The following is a 20,850-nucleotide window of genomic DNA, read 5'->3' on the forward strand; positions in this document are numbered from 1 at the left end:
AGTTATAGAAGGAGCCTCTGTATCCTATTCATCACTAGTTCGAATGAAGGTAGCGTGGCTGCTCTGGTTACAGTACAGGTCAGTATATAATTATTTTGCTGCTTTTACTATATCATGGAAATTGCTGATTATATTACTCTGCTTATCTTTCAGTGCATACATCTTGCCTAGTCCTACGCCAAGTTTTCGTCTCACTGATTTCATGCTGCGGCCATTTGTTACGGCTTCCTCAATCTTTCCCACGTTATAATTTCGAATATTCCTTACTGTCTTCTTGATCAGTTTTGACAGTTCAGCGAATTCTATCTTATCTTTGAATTGCACACTTTGATGCTTTGTTGTTTCTTTATTAGGTCCTTTGTAACTTGGGAGAGCTTACCTACTGGTTGCCTGGGTGCCTTACCTCCCACTTCAATTGCTGCTTCTGAAATCAGCCTAGTTACGGTTTCATTCATTAGCTCTATGTAATCGTCATCTTCCTGTTCTAAAGCTGCATATTTGCTTGCGAGCATGAATTCGTCTGCTTTTACTCTTACTGCATCTAGGTTGGAATGTTTCTTCTTGACTAATTCACTCTTTTTCTCTTCAAGTTGAGAGAAACCCTAGGCCTCACTTACCTATGGTCACTGCACTTTACCCTACCTACCACTTTTACATCCTGCACCATGCTTGGATCGGCAGAGAGTATAAAATCTATTTCATTTCTTGTTTCTTCATTATGGCTTTTCCAGGTCTGCCTCCTGTTACTGCGCTTCCTGAAGTAGGTATTCATTATTCGGAGCCTATTCCTTTCCGCGAATTCTACCAATATCTTACTCTAAGTGTTACTAAAATCGATGGCGCAGTCACCAAATGCTTGTTCCCCAGCCTGCTTTTTAACGCGATCGCCTTTAGGGCCCCGTGTCGCAGAAAATCCGGCGTCGGCATTGCCGCCCGCGGCCGAGAAAATCATCCCCAGCCACGCAGGCCCTCCAAATATATTTTACCATCAAAGTTGCTCACACTTTGTCTTGCATTCTTTACAAAATTATTCCTCGGAATTTTGAGAGTGACAGCCCACAAACAGTTTTTATGAGACAAAACACCGACAGCTCATGCCTTTTATCCTAAATCTTTTCAGGCTGAAACAATAAAGGTGCAAACAATAAAAGAAGACCGGCCCACGAAAGAGGCCGCGTTTCTACTAGAAAGCGCGCCTTCGTGCATAGAGTTCACCGCCAGCGTTTCCCGGTAAACATTACGGTTACATAAGCTGCAGTTGCCAGGAAGTGTAAGAAACAGTCAATTGAGGATCTTTGAATGCTATCGCGTTCCCCTCTTGAAGGCGAAGCTTAAGCGTCCTCCACTTTTGCCCCCACTTTTGCATTGAAGTCGGCCATGACTACACTATACTGAGTTTGCACCTTTCTCATCGCTAATTCAACATCTTCATAAAACGGTCCTATTTCTTCATCATCGTGACTGGAGATTATAGCATAGGCTTGCACTACCTTTATTCTATACCTCATATTCAGCTTTATCACGGCGACTTCTTCCCTCTGATTATTGCTGTAGAATTCATCAATGTAGCCCGCTGTGTCCTTATGGATTAGAAATCCTACCCCGTATTCTTTCTTATCTGGAAGACCCCTGTAGCAGAGCACGTGGCCGTTAGTCTGCACTGTATAAGTATCACCAGTTCTTCTAACCTCGCTAAGGCCAATAATATTCATTTTACACAGTGCCTAAGAACACGGACAAGGGAGATCACAGGACGAGCGCTGCCCGTCCCGTGTTCCAGCGCTCGTCCCGTGTTCTCCTTTGTCCGTGTTTTTGGCGCTGTGTATAATGAATGATCCGTACCAACTAGCTCGCGCCCAAACCCTTCTGAGGTAATAATATCCCAGGCAATGCCTGATAATTCCTCAAATAACCCTTCTAGGCTAGCCTCACTCGATAGGGTGCGCGTGTTGAACGTTTCCAGGTTCAGTTTCCAGTGGCGGTCTGTCCGGATCCAGAGATTCTTAGCCCCCTCTTCCGCGTCGCAGGTCGGACCGCCGCCTTGGTCAGGTGCTCCGCAGCCGCTGGACTATGGGCCATGGGTTAATTGCAGGAGTCATGAGGGAGGTAATGGCCGAATATTACACCAGGGAGGCCAGTTCCTGTTCTGGTGAGGGATTGCGCGTTTGTTGAAGCCAGCAGGCCTTCCTAATTTGGTTGCACCTGACTAGTGTAGCCCCAATGGCTCTCGGAATTTGTTTTTCGCCGGTGTCAGGCACAGTCAGCCATGCCCATATATTTTGTGGCCTGTTAGAACTGGGAGTCTCTGGAAGGGCGCTACGGTGGATATCCAACTTCTTGAATGGCATGTCAGTATTCATTGAAACAAGCGAAGGAAAAAGTTCCTCTCATAATCTAAGTCAAGGACTACCACAAGGCAGTGTTTTAAGTCCGTTTCTCTTTAATTGTGTGATGGTGGATTTACCGTGAAGACTTCCACCTGCACTAGACTACTCTAGATATGCGGATGATGTTTGTATTTGGGCCTCTGGTTCACCTACCAACCTTGTTCAATCTACTTTGAAGGAAGGCCTAGACATTGTGGACAAATTCCTTAAGGAAAGAGGAATGTAACTATCTTACAGTAAAACGGCTGTGCTTCCCTTCACCAGAGGATATCTAAAGGACTTTCAGCTGTGCCTTGAGAGACAACCTTTGGACATTCTAAAACAACACACATTTCTGTGGAAAGAGGATAACTAGATAGACGAGTTCCTTGGAATTATCACATTAAAGCCCTTGAAGAACAAATAAACTCAATAATAAATATTCTTCACCGCGTAGCAGACACAACATGGGTAGGGTCAGTTTCATCACTACCAAAAGAACATAATGCACTTATAAAACAAAAGATAGCATATTATTCACCTGTGCTGCATGGAATCTGCCGTTCATCTGAAGAGCGACTTCAACGATTAATAGCTAGGAGCCTTAGACTATGCTTAGGCTTTCCTCGAGCAACCTCAAGTTCCTTATTAACTGCAGAGGCACGTACGTTATCCTCCATTTCCTGTTTTGAGGATGATTGAAACCTTTCGACACTTCTTTCGCGTTTCAGTGCAGCACAAAAGGCCCCCACTAGCAATTTCGCTTATTGAGAGAGACATGGCTTGCGTCACTACGGTGATTCAGGTGCAAAAAAAAAAAAAAATCTACCACATCACGAATTTTGAATTTCAGATATCTCCTACAACTCGTCGCCATTGAGGGTAGGAGATATAATATAATTTTGTGCTCACGAGGGTTTCGACGGAATTCAGGGCGTAGACTCCTTTCCCAAGCGTATAACCCCCGAAGGAAGCCGAACGCCAAGCCGGGGTACACTTGTGCCCATTTAAACCAGTGGGTGCCTGGGTGCCAGGCGGCGGTGGGAATCGAACCGACTACCTCCCGCAGCTGAAGCGGGCGCTCCACAACTAGGCCACGGCTGCGGGAAATGGCCGCCATGGGAGCGGCGCAAACATCACTTTTTTTGTGCTCACGACGGTTTCGACGGGAATTAAGGGCGCAGGCTTTTTTCCCAAGCGTATAACCCCCGAAGGAAGCCGAACGTCAGGCCAGGGTACACTTGTGCCCATTTAAACCAATATGTGCCCGGTGGCGGTGGGAATTGAACCCACCGCCTCCCGCAGCCGAAGCCAATTCTTCCAGAGCTGCCTTTGCCATTCCAGAATGGAACCAAATACAGACGTTTAGACTGTCTCGCACGACATCATCAACTACAGCAGATCTTTTTGCAACATTGTGTTTGCTACGATACATAAATTCAATGCAAAAGGAAAACAATGGGTCATCCTTTGTGACTCGCAGGCAAAATTGTCGTCACTTCACGGTGACATCAGCAATTCGCAAAACATGGTGTTAACTTGCGAGACACTAAAGGAACTCACAAAAGCAAGTGAAGAGAATCACACAATAATGTACCACTGGATACCTGGCCACTGCAATATCCTTGGGAATGTTTCAGCAGATAAGGCAGCTGGACAAGCGCATGTTAACAACGGCACATTTGGTCTCCCTCTAACACAAGGCGAATTCCGGCACACACAAAGACAGATCTCAGCCCGTGGTTGCAGGGCGATATGGTTTTATCAGGACCAGAAATCTTCACATTTGTTTCCCATTTACCCGTCGCTTCAATTTAAAATCCCGTCCACATTGGATACAACCAGAGCTCTTGAAATGCTCATTCACCGTCTGCGGCTCGGTACCACGTATACAAAACAATTTCTACAAAAATATTTCAAGAGCTCACAGTCCGGAATTCACTTGTGGCCACGCGGATGAGGATATACAGCATCTTCTGTTAGAATGTCCGTGACACGACACACAGAGACAACGTTAAGCGCGTCATTTATTGGCATTGGACCGCAGGCCCTTCAGCCTCTGGAGAATCCTAGGTCATTGACCAACACACTCATTGCAAAGACGAGCGTTACTGGCCCTTCAAAGATTTATAGAAGCGCGCAATGTTGTCTGAAACTATTGAGTAGAGTGGTCATTTGTGATAAACTCACTCTATGTGATTAATTTGACCCGACTTTGGCCCATTCAATGCCTGGATTCATGTACCTTCACTTGAATCTAATCCGTGTCTTCTTATGTGCCCTGATTTTAGTGCAATTATGTGACTGGACTTTGTGTTATTGTGGTTTGGAGTTGACTTTTAGATTTAATGCATTTAAGTTAATTCTTTTCTTTTATATCTCTATGTGAAAAGGAGTAGCCGGCGCCAATTAAAGACATCTCCTAAGCAAAAAAAAAAAAAAAGCCTTGCATTAAAAAGTTAGTGTTTCTGAAGTTAAGCTTATGTATGCGTTTCAAAATTTGGGCTCCTTTCATTTTGATTCTGATGCTTTGAAGCAGCTTCAAAAATATGTTGCATGCTTAACGCCTAGAGATATTACCTCACGCACTCGAAATAGTGATATCGCGTATGTTTCAATGTTTCGAAATAATTATAAACTTCAAGCATTGTACTACAATTTACCAAGTGTACTTAATCTGTATAAGCACGTAATAAAGTTCACGTTGGATCAACGCTTGTACGTTGTGAACACAGAGTAATATTATTGTTGTGTATGTCATGCTTTAACACACGGTTGTAATTCTAATGTACTATTTACTTTCTTTTTTTCAATTTGAAACCATTATACACCAGTTTTTTTTTTTTTTAGGCCATAGAGAATTTAAAGAAATTGCCTGCGGCAGATAGCATGATTCTAGTCATTGATCTATATTACTCAAAGAGGCTGTCATTAGTTGCACGAGAAATCGAAATGAAATTCGACTAATTAACAAACATCCACTAATTAACTTTTTAATTAATTACTTTGTGGCACATATTTCAACTTTCTAATTGTAGCCGGGGAGTTCTCAAGACGAATTTTCTTGGAACGAATTTTCAGGATGACACCAGTTTCGAGATATTCATTCCAAAAGTGTGCGATAAAAGACATGGGCGTTCCAGTTACTTTTGGACTTCAGTGAATAAAACGGCGGTTTGGTGAAAAAGTAAGCGAAACGAAATTGCAGTTCTGGTAGTACGACGGCCGTATCCGCGTGCTGGATATTGCAGGTACGGTCTCTCGCAATTGCTGGGGCAATTATTAGGTGTGAGTGGAAGTCCGAACCGGACGTTATGTGCGCAAACTATTTGGCCACTCCCAGCGCATTCCGAGTATCCAGGATCGAATGCATTACCTAAACGCTTAACTTTTGGTAAGGCGGTGACAAACGCCGCATACATTATTTAAAGAACACATGTATACAAGAACAAAATGTTGCGCTTATTCCGGCAGCGGCGTTCTTTTAATAATGTTCTTCTTACTGTGAACAGAACTTAACTGCTGGCTGGAATCTGACAGGCGACGGTGTGAAGCAAACAAGAACCTCTTTGTTTGCGTCAAGGATGCGTCAAGTCAATGAGCAGTCGTTTATACTTCGGGTGACCAGAAAGGAGGTCATTTCTCACAAAGTGCTTGTCGACTGTTTAGACGTTGACCTGGGGTACTAACACGCTGACGTGAACAAGTAGATACTTGGGCCACCGCAGTGAAAGATGGGGTGAGATCAGCCGCGTTATGGGCATTGAGTTATACTCGTGCCACACGGGCAAAGTAAAGAGCACTTTGAGCGAGTGCACTTCGCGGCTAGTGACATTTGCCGGCTGCTACACGGGAACGCTTAGTGACACTCACTGCAGAGCGCACTCGCCAGCGAGTGTGTTCGGCGAACTCACTTCGCGGCGGCAAAGTGTGTAGCCTCGTTAGCAATGCTTAGAAGATACATAAAGTGATATTGAAAGAAGAGTCAGGAGTAATTTTTAATAACATTGCTTTAAATTGCTAACGTTACAAGATAATAAAATGTGCCACACCGCAAAAAAAAAAAAAAAAGAACAAGAACAGCAAAAAACTACTCTCGCTCTCGGGCTGTTCACGACCACGCCGGGTAATGGCTGCGCAGTTGTTTGGCCGATCGAGTCGTTTTGACTGTTGCTGGTCAAGTTGCCGTCATTGCCGACGCTTGTAAAGGTGGATTATAAATGTTGTTTTTAACAATAATAAACTGTTTTCGTGCACACATTTTTATATTAATAAATATATGCTTTCCCGTCTGACTCCCGGTCGCTATGGCCATCCATTTGATAGAACACTTTTCTTTTTCGTGTAGCAGCGCACCGCCAAAGTGACACTCAGCGCCCTGAAGTGCACTTGCTCAAAGTGCACTTTCCTTTGCCCGTGTGGCACGAATATTACAGTCACGGCTTCAAACATTCTGGAGTACTCTTACGCGCACTGCAGTATATCATTCGTAACCGATGGCGCCGAGCCGTACACGACGTAAGGACATACCCCTCACCCCCACCAAAAAAAGGATAAAAATAAAGATTAAAAAATAAAAGCCACCTCAGACCATAAGCGCTCAGTAGGTGAGTGCTGTTTTTGTTTTCATAAAAATCACGATACCTTTTTTTTTTCTTTTTTTCCCATTTCGACAGCCCTTGTCATGACAAGTTCGAAGGATGAAGGCAATCACTAATTTTAGATGAACTTCACTGATTATTTTGTCCAGGGCTTGCAGCACCTGATTTGGCATTTTCGGTTGGCACCGCGCACTAAGTGGTTCGAAGATATCAACGGATTCGCTCGCCACGTGAGGATTTGGCCACATGAGGAACGTTAGAGCTACTAAAACGAGACTGCGTGCTTTTAATTTGTTTTGCACTGGCCTAATGCTGGAAACAGGGCGTGAGCACGACTCAGGTCCGGCAGCTTTAAATAAATAAATAAATAAATAAATAAATAAATAAATAAATAAATAATAATAATAATAATAATAATAATAATAATAATAATAATAATAATAATAATAATAATAATATCCACGGTTAGTCGTGCTTAGCAAATTATACATCTCAGCAACGTTGAAGTTATCATAACTAAATTTTTGGGCAACGTGCCCGCATCAATTACTAACCTTGATGAACCTTCTTTTCGCTTGCTTAACAATGAGCTGTGATATGTAATTAAGCTGACTTACATAAGAAGTGCCCAGTAGAACTCACTTTCGCGTTCGCAGGTTCTTTCAATTTCTGAATGCAGTCTGATGAAAAACTACTACGAAATTCGTAAATATACTTGCGCACAACTACTCTAACAATGAATGAATGAATGAATGAATGAATGAATGAATGAATGAATGACCAATCAATAAAAAATTAATTGGTCTTTCTCAATACAGCTTTACGCTTTATAGTATTGCAGCAATTTAAGAATATACAAAGGCGACCATATTAAACAGCCAGATCGAAAACGCGCATTGGCGATTACATTAAGAGCGAGGGAAAACGTAAGTTTTGAGCCGGTTTCGGTGCAAATGTATTGGAAGCATACAAGAGAACAAAGCAAAACTAGTAGTGTTCAGGAAGCAGTTCAGACGCTTGAGCGGTTCGTAAGAACAGGCGCTGGGCTTAACGAAGGCGGCTTGCCATTGATGCATGGTGCTCACCTACGCACAGCTTCGCGCACTCAGCCCCTGCTTCTTCATGTTCCGTGACGTAACGGCTACATGAAAAACCTGATGGAAAACGACGCTTCTGCTGATGCAGACACGCGTTTTCACCGTAAACAGCATAGACCGCACATTGAGACCGCAACGTTGTTAAGTGCCGAGAAAACAGCGTTCTGCTACCGCTCTGTATTTTTTGGGGAGTTCACGCCCCGTACACGCTGGGCCGCCCAGCGCTTCTGAGTAGCGGCGTCGTTTTTCACCGCTGCTGCCCGAGCAGAGTTGGCTTCCGCATCTCCATGTATTCGTGACCATTACACTCCTCGGCACGTGTTAAAACGACACGGATGGCTTGTCTACAAGCAAGGGTGCATCGCACTCGAGGCGCGCGCGCATTTACCATTCAAATTAAGTGCGCACCTCCAGTGCGCGCATTTGTTTGACGCGAGGAGGCTTGTTGCTTATCTAATGGGAAGCTCGGCGACGGCAGCTGCAGCCGATCGGTTCCGCGCGCGCCGAAGCCGCCCATCGCAAAAATGTGGGCGTCGGCGTCAACAAAAACATCTCACCGGCAAAGAACTGACGAGGAAGCCAACACGCAAGACTGCCGCCGCGGCGACCCCAAAAAATCGTGACGTCACAAGTGCGCTCGTAATTCCACTTTACTCCACTGCCTCTGCCGCCGCTCGATAATGATCTCTCGCTCAAAAGAAAGAGAAGAAGCAAACCGGTTTGGCGTCGCTTTTTGTTTTTCTCTTTGCCCACTCGCATCACGGCGTCCTCGCGGCGGTCCGAGCGCACCACAACAGGTTTTTTCGCTTCGGCGTTGGCCAGTTTCAAAATAACTTACGAGCTCGCCAGGCACCTGACTCAGCGACGCGTCGAAATGCGCGCTTTGGCCGGCCGCCCTGGCAGGCCGTGATCGGCGCGCGAGTGTGTGCGCGTGTGTGCTCAGCCGGCCGTGCAAGCAGCAGCGAGTCGACCGCGCACCATGGGTCCCGGCGCCTGAGGCGGTGTCCCGCGCGAGCTTGACCAGCGGCCAGTGCCCGCTGCCCGAGACGCCCGCACACGCGCACGCCTAGCGCGCGCGCGCGCGCGAGGCAGCGCTTTCGTTCGGTGCTGCGACCTCGCGGCGACGCCGGGAGCTACTCAGTGCGCCATGCTAGCCGCCCTGGCCGGGTTGTGGCTCTGTGGCGTCTGGTCGGGTTTCGGATCCGCGGCCCTGACCAGCAATGAAGTCACCGACAACCTGCTTGTGGATACACTTGGGCTCAGCAGCATCGAACCGTAAGTGTCGCGCCCTCTGGCACCCCGCGCATCTACGGCGGTCGGCCACGGGGCCCGTGGGCGCGGAGTCGCATGCCATCACGCGTCCCCGCCGAAAGGGTTTCGAGTGACAGCTGCACTCGCTAGTGACTCGGTCATCGACACTGGCACTGTTGCTGACAGATACCGAACGATCCTTCAGCAACAGTGCCGTGGGATGCTATCTTAAGTTTGGGGCGTGGACCTCCGCGTGCTGGGAACGTGGTGTTAGCGTATACGGTGCGAGCTACGGCTGTGATAGAGATTCATAAATCAATGATTCAATGCTTTCGAGAATTTGGCAATAGTTCCGGACTGGCTAGACAGTGGTTGTTATTACAAACAATGACGCTAATGATGCATCCACTGAAGTACTCGCGTAGGTACACCGGATGTGAGCAGGTGTTTACAATCTGTGCAGATGAAGCAGAAATAAGAACGCTCTATAGGTTACACGCTTCTGCTGATGCTACGACATTCGCGCGTGAGAGCGTGCGGAGATTGTTTTCGAATTGTTTATATCGCTTTGTTTCAACTAACCATTCGGATGTAATGTAAGGGTTCTGTAAAGAAGACAACTTTCTCCTTATACAGCCTCACAATGCTGCAACCAGTGAACGCGCTTATTTTCCGCACTGTATTGCGAAATTGGAGAAGTTAGTGAATGACACGAAGTATATAATCCAACCCTTCTAATTCCATGCAGGCGTGGGTACTCATACCAGCTTGTTCTCGACATGCTTGTACTCCCTGCCTTCATTTTGTTCCATTAATCCGACGACAAACCCACTTTTTCAGAAGGCACAGCGTAGTTTCTGTATTGCACTCATTACGCCCAAGAAACCAGGACATACTAAGATAATGCTTCATCTCCACAAACGAAGCCACGCTGAAACGAAGCCACGCGTATTTTGAACGCGTATAGTGTGTCGCATACAATGGATGCCAATGCAGCTGTGCAGCGGAGACAACGGCAGGGACACCTGTCAGCGCTGTCACAATGGGCGCCCAAAGCGCAGCGGCGCGCCCGACGAGAATCCGTTGAGGAAACGGGCGGCGAAGCGGCGGCCGTCCGTCCGCGACGCGCGGCATTTCATGGGCGGCTCCTTCGGCCGTTCGTTACTTTCGCGTTTACTCATCCCATCTGCGAAGGACGCGTGTCGCCGTGGAGAAAAACGACGCCTTTCTTTCTTGCTCCCTTCGCCCACCGTTGGCCAGCGCTACCTGAGCGTTCTCTTCGGTCGGCGCCCAACGACGCTGCGGCGCACATTAGCCAGACCTCGCTGACCGCTGACCCCTGCGCTCGTTGCGCTGTTTCACTGCTGCGGAACCGCTTCTCGGTCGGCACCTGTACGAGAGGAGAAGCGGCCGAAGTCGTTTTGCGATCGTCACGCCGAGTCTAGGTCCCTTCGGTGCGCGCGACTAGGGACTTATTTTGAACTCGAGCGGCTTTCGCGCCAAATGGCGCTGGGACACGCCCGCTGCCTGCGGTGGTCGCGCGGCGCGCCGCGGAACCGCCGTGGCACCACCTCCCGCACGACGCGGAACAATGAGACCGGAGGGGCCGCGTCGCCTTCACCCTCCCCCCTCGCGGCTCGGCTGTGCTGCTGCTGACAGTTGCAAGGTGTACTGACGCCGCTCGGTCGGTAACGGAACACCAGACGACGCAGAGTCACACGCTGCGCGAGAAATACGCATGCATTGTTATCAACTGCAGCTTTGAAGGAGAGCGATGCCCGCGTGCGTTGAACGGCAGGCGTAGCCACTCTGAACTTCGTTCAACGCCTCTCCACTGTCAGTTTGTGACCTCTGAGTGGAGTAATACGGCGCGCGATACGCTGCAGTGCTGGAAGTTTATGGGAATTTTGCTTTCTCTCGAGAGGTAGAGGCTCTTATTTGCGTGTTCAAATGTTAATGCTACGTGTACTGCACAACAAAAGCTCATATAAAAGATTCGTTCGGAAAACGTGTGTCAATAAGATAGAATAACAAAGTTAGCTGCATCATGGTACATACGGGGTACACGATGGTTGGCGAATCAAATGCACCAGTCCGGTACACGGCGATTTCAACTTTTCCTATAATATGTCTGATAACAGGCATAAGTGGGCATTCAAACTTTCGAAAGCTTTGACGCATCTCAACCTGAAATCACTTTCTTCGTCGGCCTCACTAAACATTCAGTGTTTGAGGTTTAGGTGCGCTCAAACCATCTTACCTATAACGACCTCAAATCTCCCACACTTCGAACTTATAGGCTGTCAAGCTCTGTCGCTGTCGACCACGGAGGAAGTTTCAAAAGTTTCTTACGCTTAAAAATACACACACGCAGCCTGTTATCACTTTTGTCTGAAAAATGAAATGTAATAATCACGCCAGTTGCAAATAGTGTAATTAGATTACACGGACATGCGGACATCTCTTTGACGACAAATCACAATTATCAACTGACTGAATGCCAAATTATGATTAATTAACATTTTATTTGTTGAATTTATGGCATATTAATTTCAGACTTTAGCGCTCACTTTTAAAGGCCGCCCCACTTCGTAAAAAATTAATCGCAATTGCGCCTCAAGCCTGTACACTGTTTGACTTGCGATCCACGCCATTCCAGATCCGTACATCTTCTGAAATAACAAAGCCCGTGCCGGAGCCTCTCCTCAATTTGATTGATGCTTGGGCTATAGAATTACTGCTTACAAATCTAATCAGTGAAAATTTGTGAATGAGATAATTTATTATTGTGATACGCTGTACTTTTCATATCATCCAACTGCAAGGAGCCCGCTCACGTTATATGCCGGACCAATTAGAAAAGAAATTGCTAAAACGAGAAGAGAAAAGAGAAATCAAGTTGTGTGTTGCACGTAAGAGCAGCCTTAATACATTGCATGATGCACCGTTCAAAATTTTTCACCGATGCGAATTGGGATTATTTCAAAAGTTAATTTTCCACTTGGTAGAAAGCCCCTCTCCTCTTTACTAAGCGGAATATTTTGTAACCTAAATACATATTTGCGGAAGCAGGGCCTTTGTACTGAAATTTGTGACTCATAAAGCAGCTTTGTTTACTTTGTGCACAGCAAAGACGCTTTGTCACTTGTGCTATCTTTCACTGCCTGCATAGAACAGCTAACGCCTGCGCTAATGGTTTCGAATACTAAATTGGTGTCAGGTTCTCACTATAACGTCGCGGAGATTTGCTAAGGTTTCTCAGCACTTCGGAAGTCACATCTTTTACGCCTCAATAATGGCTTGCCGTAATGGGCTACTATGTGCATGTGCATACTATGCATACTATGCATAACATGTGCATACTATCAATTTAACGAAACAGCACGTGCTATTGCTGTGAGATCGTGTGCACTGCACATGCTGCACATGCTAATTTGAGGACATGTTCTCGCAGAAAATCATGACGGCAGTGACACACTAAAGAGCTTCAAACTTGCAGCACGGGTGCTTTCTACGACCATAATCCTCTTTCAGCTCCGAGGTTTGATCTGGCGAGCTCGAAGTAAGCAGGTAGCTTTGCATTCAACAGCCAACGATCGTGTCCGTCCTCTTTCTTCTCAGAACCTGCGCCAAGTGCTTCAACAGCACCGCACTTCTCATTGCGCACCTATACTTTGACAATGCGAGGGCCTTCAATCACGCCGCAGAGAAGCCAGCCGACCTCAGCAATTCCAGCGCAACTCGTACGAAGAGTGGCTCCTACCCAACTGTCCTCCACTCCGCCGTACAAAAACGCACTCAATTTGCTCTTGTAATTCATCTGATAGGCGAGGCTGCCAGCCTAGCTTTGAGATATACCTCACTCCAACTGAACCATCTCAGTCCCTCACGCTCCCTCCTTCCCGCGAATACGTGAATCCCGGTTCAAGAAGTATCTCTTTTTTAATAAACATATTTTGCTACTACTAGTACTATACTCTTGGATTCTTGCCTAGAGCCATTCGTGAGCTTTTCTAGGCTAAAGGATGACACATTGTTTCCTGATGAGAACCCATATATAAATAACATTTGCTGAGTCGCCGTGGCCTATGCCTATACCAACAGGCTTTTCTCTCGCACGCTCAGTCTTATTTTCCATACATTTTCAAACACGACCTTGTGTACCTTTACTAGCATGGCTACAGATGTGTTATGTCAGGGGCCATCAGTCTTGCTTTTGCAGACTGATGGCCGGAGGGAACGTGTCTACGTACGGTGCATCCTCTTACGGTACGGTATACCCTGATCAACATATGATCCTGTGCATATACGTACACGCACACCTGTGTGTGGGTGACGGGCACCCTTGCGGCGAGCCCGCATGGTACACCATAACCAGGTTCATCAGTTTCATGGTGTGACCGTCAATTCCGCATGCCCTTAGTCTGTCTTTAATGGACGGACACCACGGTATACTTTTCAGGCGCTTCGAGTCGCCGCATTGGCTAATGTATGCGGACGAACGTTCTCAACATATAGAGCGTGCCATCAAATAATATTGGTGGCGGCGGGTGCACTACATAATCTGCATTCATCATCAGAATCACTCAGAAACATTTGCAGCGGATATAAACGGATATTTATACATCCTCATTTACTATCACAGTATTGCACTTTAACAACGCCTGGTAATATCCTGGAAGTCGCGAAAGCGCTATTGTTCCAGAATATATGTGTACATGCCCAGATCCTGACACCGTTGCTTGGGCTCCATCATATATGGCTCTTCATCAACTTCACTTTCTCAGGGTCGGTTAAATCGTGTTTTTACTGACACCTACTATATATCCATGTTAATAAAGTCTTGCCAGATGCAGTTGGAAATTTGTGAGCTCATCATTCTCAATTCGCACAATTTTTCGACAGGCTCGAGTACATGGCTTCCGTCGCCTGTCGTGGCAGTTCACGTCAATACCGCCCATCGCCAGACCCGTGCGATCATGCCGGAATAAGGATGCCACCCGGCGAGCGTAAAGGGGGCAAATTTGCATGAGTTAAAAGTGGGGAGTTCAACTCTGGCATTCTGTTTGGGTCGCACCGCGTATGCACGCCTTAGGGTGCTTCGGGGTCTTGCAAGGAAGGCGGGTGTAGCGCACGTGCACTTGCGACCCCGCCGCGCGTCTGTGCCGGGCGTCGTCCGCTCGAAACGAGAGCGCCGCTCGAAGCGCCTGCGAAGCTACCGGGCGCCACTGCAGACGCTGGCCGCCTTCGGAGGGCGCGACGGGACGGCATGGTTCGGAGGCGGTCCTTTTCGTCGGACGCCATCCCGCTTTTGCATTCAGAGAGGGATGATCACTGCGGTTCTGCACAGACCTCAAGACTGAGATTATCGTGTACGAAACGATACTCTAACGGTATACCGGTGGTCCTAGCTTGACCAGGCGGACTTATCCTGGAACGCTATAAGCAGGTGTTTGTTTCGAGCGGACAGGGATACACATTTCCAGGCGCCCTACAAACTGGCGTATCGTATAATATATATAAAAAAAGATGAAGGCAAGGTGAAGGCACGAGTCTTCGTTCGGAAGCATGTTTGGTTTCTTCCGGACGCGCACCTGGAAGACCTCGGCCAACTTCGAAGCGATTTATACGTTTCGGCGCAATTGCATGGTCCTGTCTTGGTGTCCAGCCGACCGTTTCGACCACGGTGTCTACCCGCACAAATACAGTATAGCTGCGTTGTTTTCATTAGTGCCTGATAGGCAGCAGCTAAAGAAACAGGAAAAGACCGACTATCGTGTACTCTGGTGTGCAAACATGTGCAAGCATGAAATTCAGGTAGTTACACGGTTAATATACATCTGTTATTTTCTGTTTTCATCTCAATCATGCATTCTCATCTGCAGCAAGCTGGCGGGGCACAGAGATTTCAAAAGAAAGCATTCGACGTGCAGCTGCACGCCGCAGTTTTCGGCTCTTTCTCGTACCGAACCATGACGTACATTGTGTTCGCATAGCCAACCTTCTCCCGTCTCCTCTTCCTCGTTGTTGTAGATTGGACTTTCTCTTTTCGGTCCATCATCAGTTCCTTTTTTCACATCTATAGTACTTATTCTTCCTCCCTCCCTCCGGCGTTCTGTGTCAACTTATAGTAGCGCCCCCAAGCTTACACTGGCGCTGACAAGCTCGTGGCTCGTTCGGTTTAGCGCCGTACACAGAATAATTGAGTCTATATAGCGTCCGATTCCCAGCTCGACAATTGCTGAGTGCTGAGCTTTCATTGCCGTAATCTTATGAATCGCGAATGACTCAGTTTGACTATGCACTTGGAGATCTACAAGTCTGCGCGAAGTCCGTGAGACCATGCGCGATCGGCGAGCACGGCTAATACCGGCGATCACTGCATGATTCGATTGGAGCTCGTCTAAAGCTTGCCTGACATCGCCTACAAGTGCTTCACGATTAGCGAGTTTGGGACGTAGAAGCTGCAGTTGATGACGCTTTCGATATAGGACGCATTGAACTAATCCGGATATGCAACGTTATTAAAAGATAACGACAATCGACTGAAATATGCGCTTTACTTCCTATACACTTGCTTCGCAAGAAGTTGGCGGTGACTGAGGCTTAGCAGGAGCAGTTTCCGAGTAAACGAGAGGGTTATACTTAAATTACGGTTTGACCATAATAAAAAATCGCCTGACAGAGTCTGAGCATAGTGATTGCTGGTAATACGAACGGTACTGTGCGAACGTAGCGTGAGGTTTGACGTTCCCTGGTTCTGTTGAATACTTGTTCATGCTTTCGAGCGCACCAGCGCACAGGCTTGAGCACTGTATTGCGTAAATGGTCGGTCAACCTAGTCACGAAGGTCATCTTACGTTGGTGTTTCAAGGAGCATTGCGACAGCGCATGCATTTTTGGATCAGAGAAGCGAGGCACCTAATAGAGGCATGTACGGAACAAATATGTGGGCACCTTCTGCAGTAAAGCTTGCTTATCGAGTCTGTAGAATTCGTAATGAGAAACGTACAACAGAAGCGCATCGCCCTGCGGCTGCGATAGAGCACCGGCGTTCCCACCGGGCTTTAGAGGAGCCGCGACATACTGCGACATCATGGCAACGTGCGAATGTGATTGTGTTCCTAAGCGCATGGGCGCGTTCGTTCGCATGGCAAGAAATCTGCAACGACAGGCAGTGACTGCCTCGGTGTGAGGACCGCCTCGCGGCGGGCGTACGCGAGAGAGCGGGGCCAAGCTGAGCCTGCAAAGAGACAGCATTTGTGCTTTTGTGCTTCTTGAGCCTCGTAGCTCGAAGAGTGGGCAGCAGCTGGGCTGTGGCTAATTCGGCGGCGGTTTATTTTAATTTCTTCTTCGATATGCGGCGGTGCATGTTGCTCGTGTCACTTACCGGGCCCCGGTGCATCCCGGAGCACGCCGCGCGCAGGTTGCCATCGTGAGCTGGCGGTTAGAGCGTGTCCCCCGGCCTGAAAACGTGTTCTCTCTCAACACGTGTTTCTTTCTTCTTCCTCTCCACTCCATACTCTTTGCCTTATCCTTCGGCGCTATCCCCCTCACATCACTGCGACTGTGAATGTGACCTTCTTGGAACGGCGTTGCATGCTTCGCTAACACGCACCTACTTGTTCAAAGAGTTCTCCTAAGGCAATGTATGTGTAGAGGTTGGTTATACTCTGCAGATTTCTGGTTCGCGTTACTGATAACGTGAATGTGACCTATTTCCTTTTGCGAAATCGGAGATGCCCCTTCCGAAACGCGTGCCATGTTTGTGAGTTAGGTCAAACCATTCTTAAACTGTCTAATTGGCAGTTTTCACACAGGTTCGAGACCTCAGACGTAGACCAGATGTAACATTTAGAGCGCCTTTCTATTTTAGTGTTATGAGTATTTGTAGCTATTTGATCAATTTATTCAGCTAGCTCAATCGTCCTCTTCACTGCCAGGGATGTCATGGCACCACAGAGGGCGCGAAGAGAGCCCCAACCTCACACGCAACGAGTACAGCGTTGCGTGTGAGCAACCTCTGTCGCGGAAACGACCCACCGGTTCAAAAGCGCGTCACTCATCGGCGGTTACTGAACAGGATTAGAAAGCTGGGGATATTTGGCCTGTCAGGCATCATCGTCGCCTTACTAACGGTTGGTGTTTTTTGTAGGCTTATATGGTATGTTTATGCGCGTATTCGGCGAGACCTCCTCACACAAACCGCGCTCTTTAGTGCCAAAAAACAATCAGCGATCAATGCGCACCAATTATGTCTTAACATTGTCTGCGAAATGTGGGTCGCGTACCGTTACGCGATTGCGTATATTGCAGGACGCGTCCGTTGTAGGATTATAAGGCGGGAAAAGGAAATTCGCGGATTTCCGTGAGCTGCGGACAGTACAACAGTTATAGGCCAACTGGGTAAAGAGAACGCGGTGTGTTTGTTTCCAGCATGTGGCGGTGCCATATGAGCCGTGACACGCGTGCGGAGAGGAGGCCGTTTCAACGCCAAGGCAGCAACCGCCGCTTGCTGCTGTTTTAAACGGTCTCGGTGTCGTCGGTGTTCCTGGCCTGTTCCGCGCGACCGCCCGCGGAGTATGCGGCGGCGGTAATTGCCGGCCGCCTTCCGAAGTGGCGTGTCGCCGCCGTCGAGCGGAACTCGAGATCTGTCATCGCGTCTCACTCCCGCGGCCTCACCTGGCGCACCCCGCGGGCTCTTCACTCGGTCACACACACACGCCGCGGCTGCTCAGTGACTTCGGCGCTCTACTGCTGAGCACGGGGTTGCGACTTCGATCCCCACCCGCGGCGGCCACATTCCGATGGGAGCGGAATGCAAACAAGCTCGTGTACTTATATTTAGGTGCGCGTCTATGGAACACATCATCGTCATCGTCATGACGCGGGGGCTCAAAATTAATGCAGTGCCCTCAGATATAGCATCTTTCATTGTGTTAATTGCTTTGGTAGGATAGAATCGATCAATCAATCAAGGCCAGCGTCTCGTGCTTGGCCTTGTTGCTGACGTATCCCTGATTATTATTAGCGTCACTATGGGAACGAATGTTCTGTGGGCACAATGTTTAACATCCCCTGCCTTCTCTCTTTCCCTCCATGTTGAAACAAATGGCGGCGACAATAGCGTTAAAATCTCGAAGTAGCAGCGTTGAAACCTTCTTCGTTCCTCTGTGAGCTTTGGCACATTTCTACAGCCTACAGGTTTTCGCCTCTCAAAGCTACAGAGGGGCTACACGAGAGACGCCGTAGTGGAGAGCTCCGGGTTAATTTAGCAACCTAGGGTTCTAGACTGGAACTTAAGTGGGACTTCACGAGAGGTTTCTACATTTCGTGCCCCCATCACCACGTGGCCGCCACAGCTGGGAATCGAAACCGCGATTTAGTGTTCAGCAGCAGAATGCCATAGCCACTGAGCCAGCGCGACGGGTGGCATTGTCGTATCATGCCCACCGTCCAGTTGAGAATGTTGGGAGAGCCTGCGAATTATGATTGTAGTCACATGACGGGCTCTGCAACGCAAACGCACATGGTTCTATAGTTTCTGCTCACCAGGCAAGCAGCGAATGCTGTGTACCAGCCGACAGAGCACCGCATAGTGGCTTCGAAAGTGAAGCGATGCCGCCGAGGGATGTCCGGGCGGAAGCAACCGGCGAAATATCGAAACGGTGCGAGAACAAAAGTGGGGCTTATCTCACCGCCCTGCCTCTAGATTTGGGTGCCCCGCTGTGATCATGCGAAGGCTTCCGAAGAAGCCCAAGATTGACGGCGTCGCTGTATGAAGGAAACTGCGAGTGACCAGGCACATTCGCTGCGGTTTCCTGGCATATTATGGCGCTAAATGCGAACTGGTTGGACGAAAATATTTGTTCTTATAAGAAAATTATGAGGGGTAAAATAAAAAGAAGTGGAGCATAGTTCATTTTCAGGCATTAAAGCGCTGTTTGCTTCCGACCGTTTTATTTTTGACCTGCTATCCACGTGCTAAAAATTAAAGAAAAAAAAAGACCTTGGTGTGGGGGCAGGCAAACATCTCTTCTGCTTCACAACCATGCACTCGTTCGTTCTGCACAAGAGACGTGGCACACCCGGTCTCTTTGGTTTAGATATTTTCCTCATTTCCCATTTTCTCCGGATAATATTAATTCGTGGTATCTGTCTTTTTCCTCTAAGAGAGGCAAATACCTGTGCATAAATTGTTTCCAGTGTAATATGGGGGCCTGTTTCTGAAAGTAAAATGATTCCTGAACACCCATAATGGAGTAGTAGAAAAAATGTATCTCGCTCATCCACCGGTGGAAGAAGCGCGAGACTTCGGATGGCGAAGGTGCAGGTATAGTAGTACAGCTTTGCACCCAACACTTGATCTGTGTGCCTTCATGATAACAGCATGAGCTTTATAAATGATCCTCGTGCATATATGACACGTATGAGCGTAATAAATGCTACATCATATACACAGCACGTCCAACGGCTTAAGTCCCGAGTGTAGTCTGTAGTCTTACCAATCCTACTGTAGTCTTACCAATCCTACTGTAGTCTTACCAATCCTACTGTAGTCTTACCAAGTTGAATTCATGGAATGGTAGCGACATGAAAAAAAAAAAAGAGAGAGAGAGAGAGAGAGAGAGGGGGGAGAATAAAAACGAAAAAAGAAAGACGATGGGCATTATTTGGCTTCACAGTCAACATAACTGAACCCATAAGCCATGCCTGATGAGCCACTTCAGGACGACTAAAGTCAGTTTGAATATAGGCTACATGAAAGGAACTAGGCGATTCAAATCTTTCTGCAGCAAACTTGATAAAATCATCGTCACAATTCGAATCCGTGCGAGAAACCACCAAGGTTCAATTAAAGGCTTTTGAAAAGATGTTGTTGGGGAGGCAAAGTCATACCACCGTTCTGCATAAAAATAGAAAGTTGACATAGTATAGTTAGAGGCAAGCGAGAACACAGAAGGCCGCCATCAGGAAGCAAACTCAAAACTGAAAAGCAACTCGGGCAGTCCAGTCCGAGTGATGGTATATATGCGGAGGTGCGCGCGTGTGCTGTAACTTTCGACGCAACGTGTTGCTGGGCTCATGCTATGTCGCCAACACCGGAGTGCTGTCCAGCCAGCAGCGTCGGGTTTCTGCCGCTGCACCCGCTCGCGCTGGAGCGAAGCGGCATGGCCGCGCGAGGGCCCCGTAGCCGACTGCATGCAGCTGCGATGCGGTGTATAGCGCTGATGCGGTGATGCGAAAAGGCTTCCGGAGGCGGCTGCTTTGTGGCGCGAGAAATTGGGATTGAGCTTCGCTGCACGAGAGTGCTCTTGCATGTCGGCTGCGAGGCCCACTCGTCGGGGGCAAGGTCGGCTCGTCGAGTGGGCCCTTTCGAAGATGAGATGACTAAACTTGGTTCTTTCTTCCCTCGGTGGCGTGTAAATGGCCGCTGTAACTACACATGAATTGTTAGCCAACCGGCCTGCCCTTTCGTATCGCCATTTCTGCCGCCTCGGAGTGGGCGCTTCCTGGAAGACGCGCTCAAAAAGA

The 20,850-nt window shown here is 47.9% G+C and overlaps 1 protein-coding gene across 1 annotated transcript in view; it reads left to right on the top strand.

Annotated features, from left to right (window-relative positions):
* Window positions 1–8,872: 8,872 nt before the first annotated feature.
* The window catches only part of LOC119435998 (CD109 antigen-like), a 110,961-nt gene continuing 98,983 nt past the window's right edge, over window positions 8,873–20,850 (top strand). Inside the window, exon 1 of the mRNA XM_037702716.2 lies at window positions 8,873–9,339. Coding sequence (XP_037558644.1) covers window positions 9,212–9,339 — 128 coding nt within the window. The 5' untranslated portion in view covers window positions 8,873–9,211. The remainder of the gene's footprint in view (window positions 9,340–20,850) is intronic.

This window comes from Dermacentor silvarum, chromosome 1 (assembly GCF_013339745.2).
Source record: "Dermacentor silvarum isolate Dsil-2018 chromosome 1, BIME_Dsil_1.4, whole genome shotgun sequence".
In the NCBI taxonomy this organism is placed as follows: Eukaryota; Metazoa; Arthropoda; class Arachnida; order Ixodida; family Ixodidae; genus Dermacentor; species Dermacentor silvarum.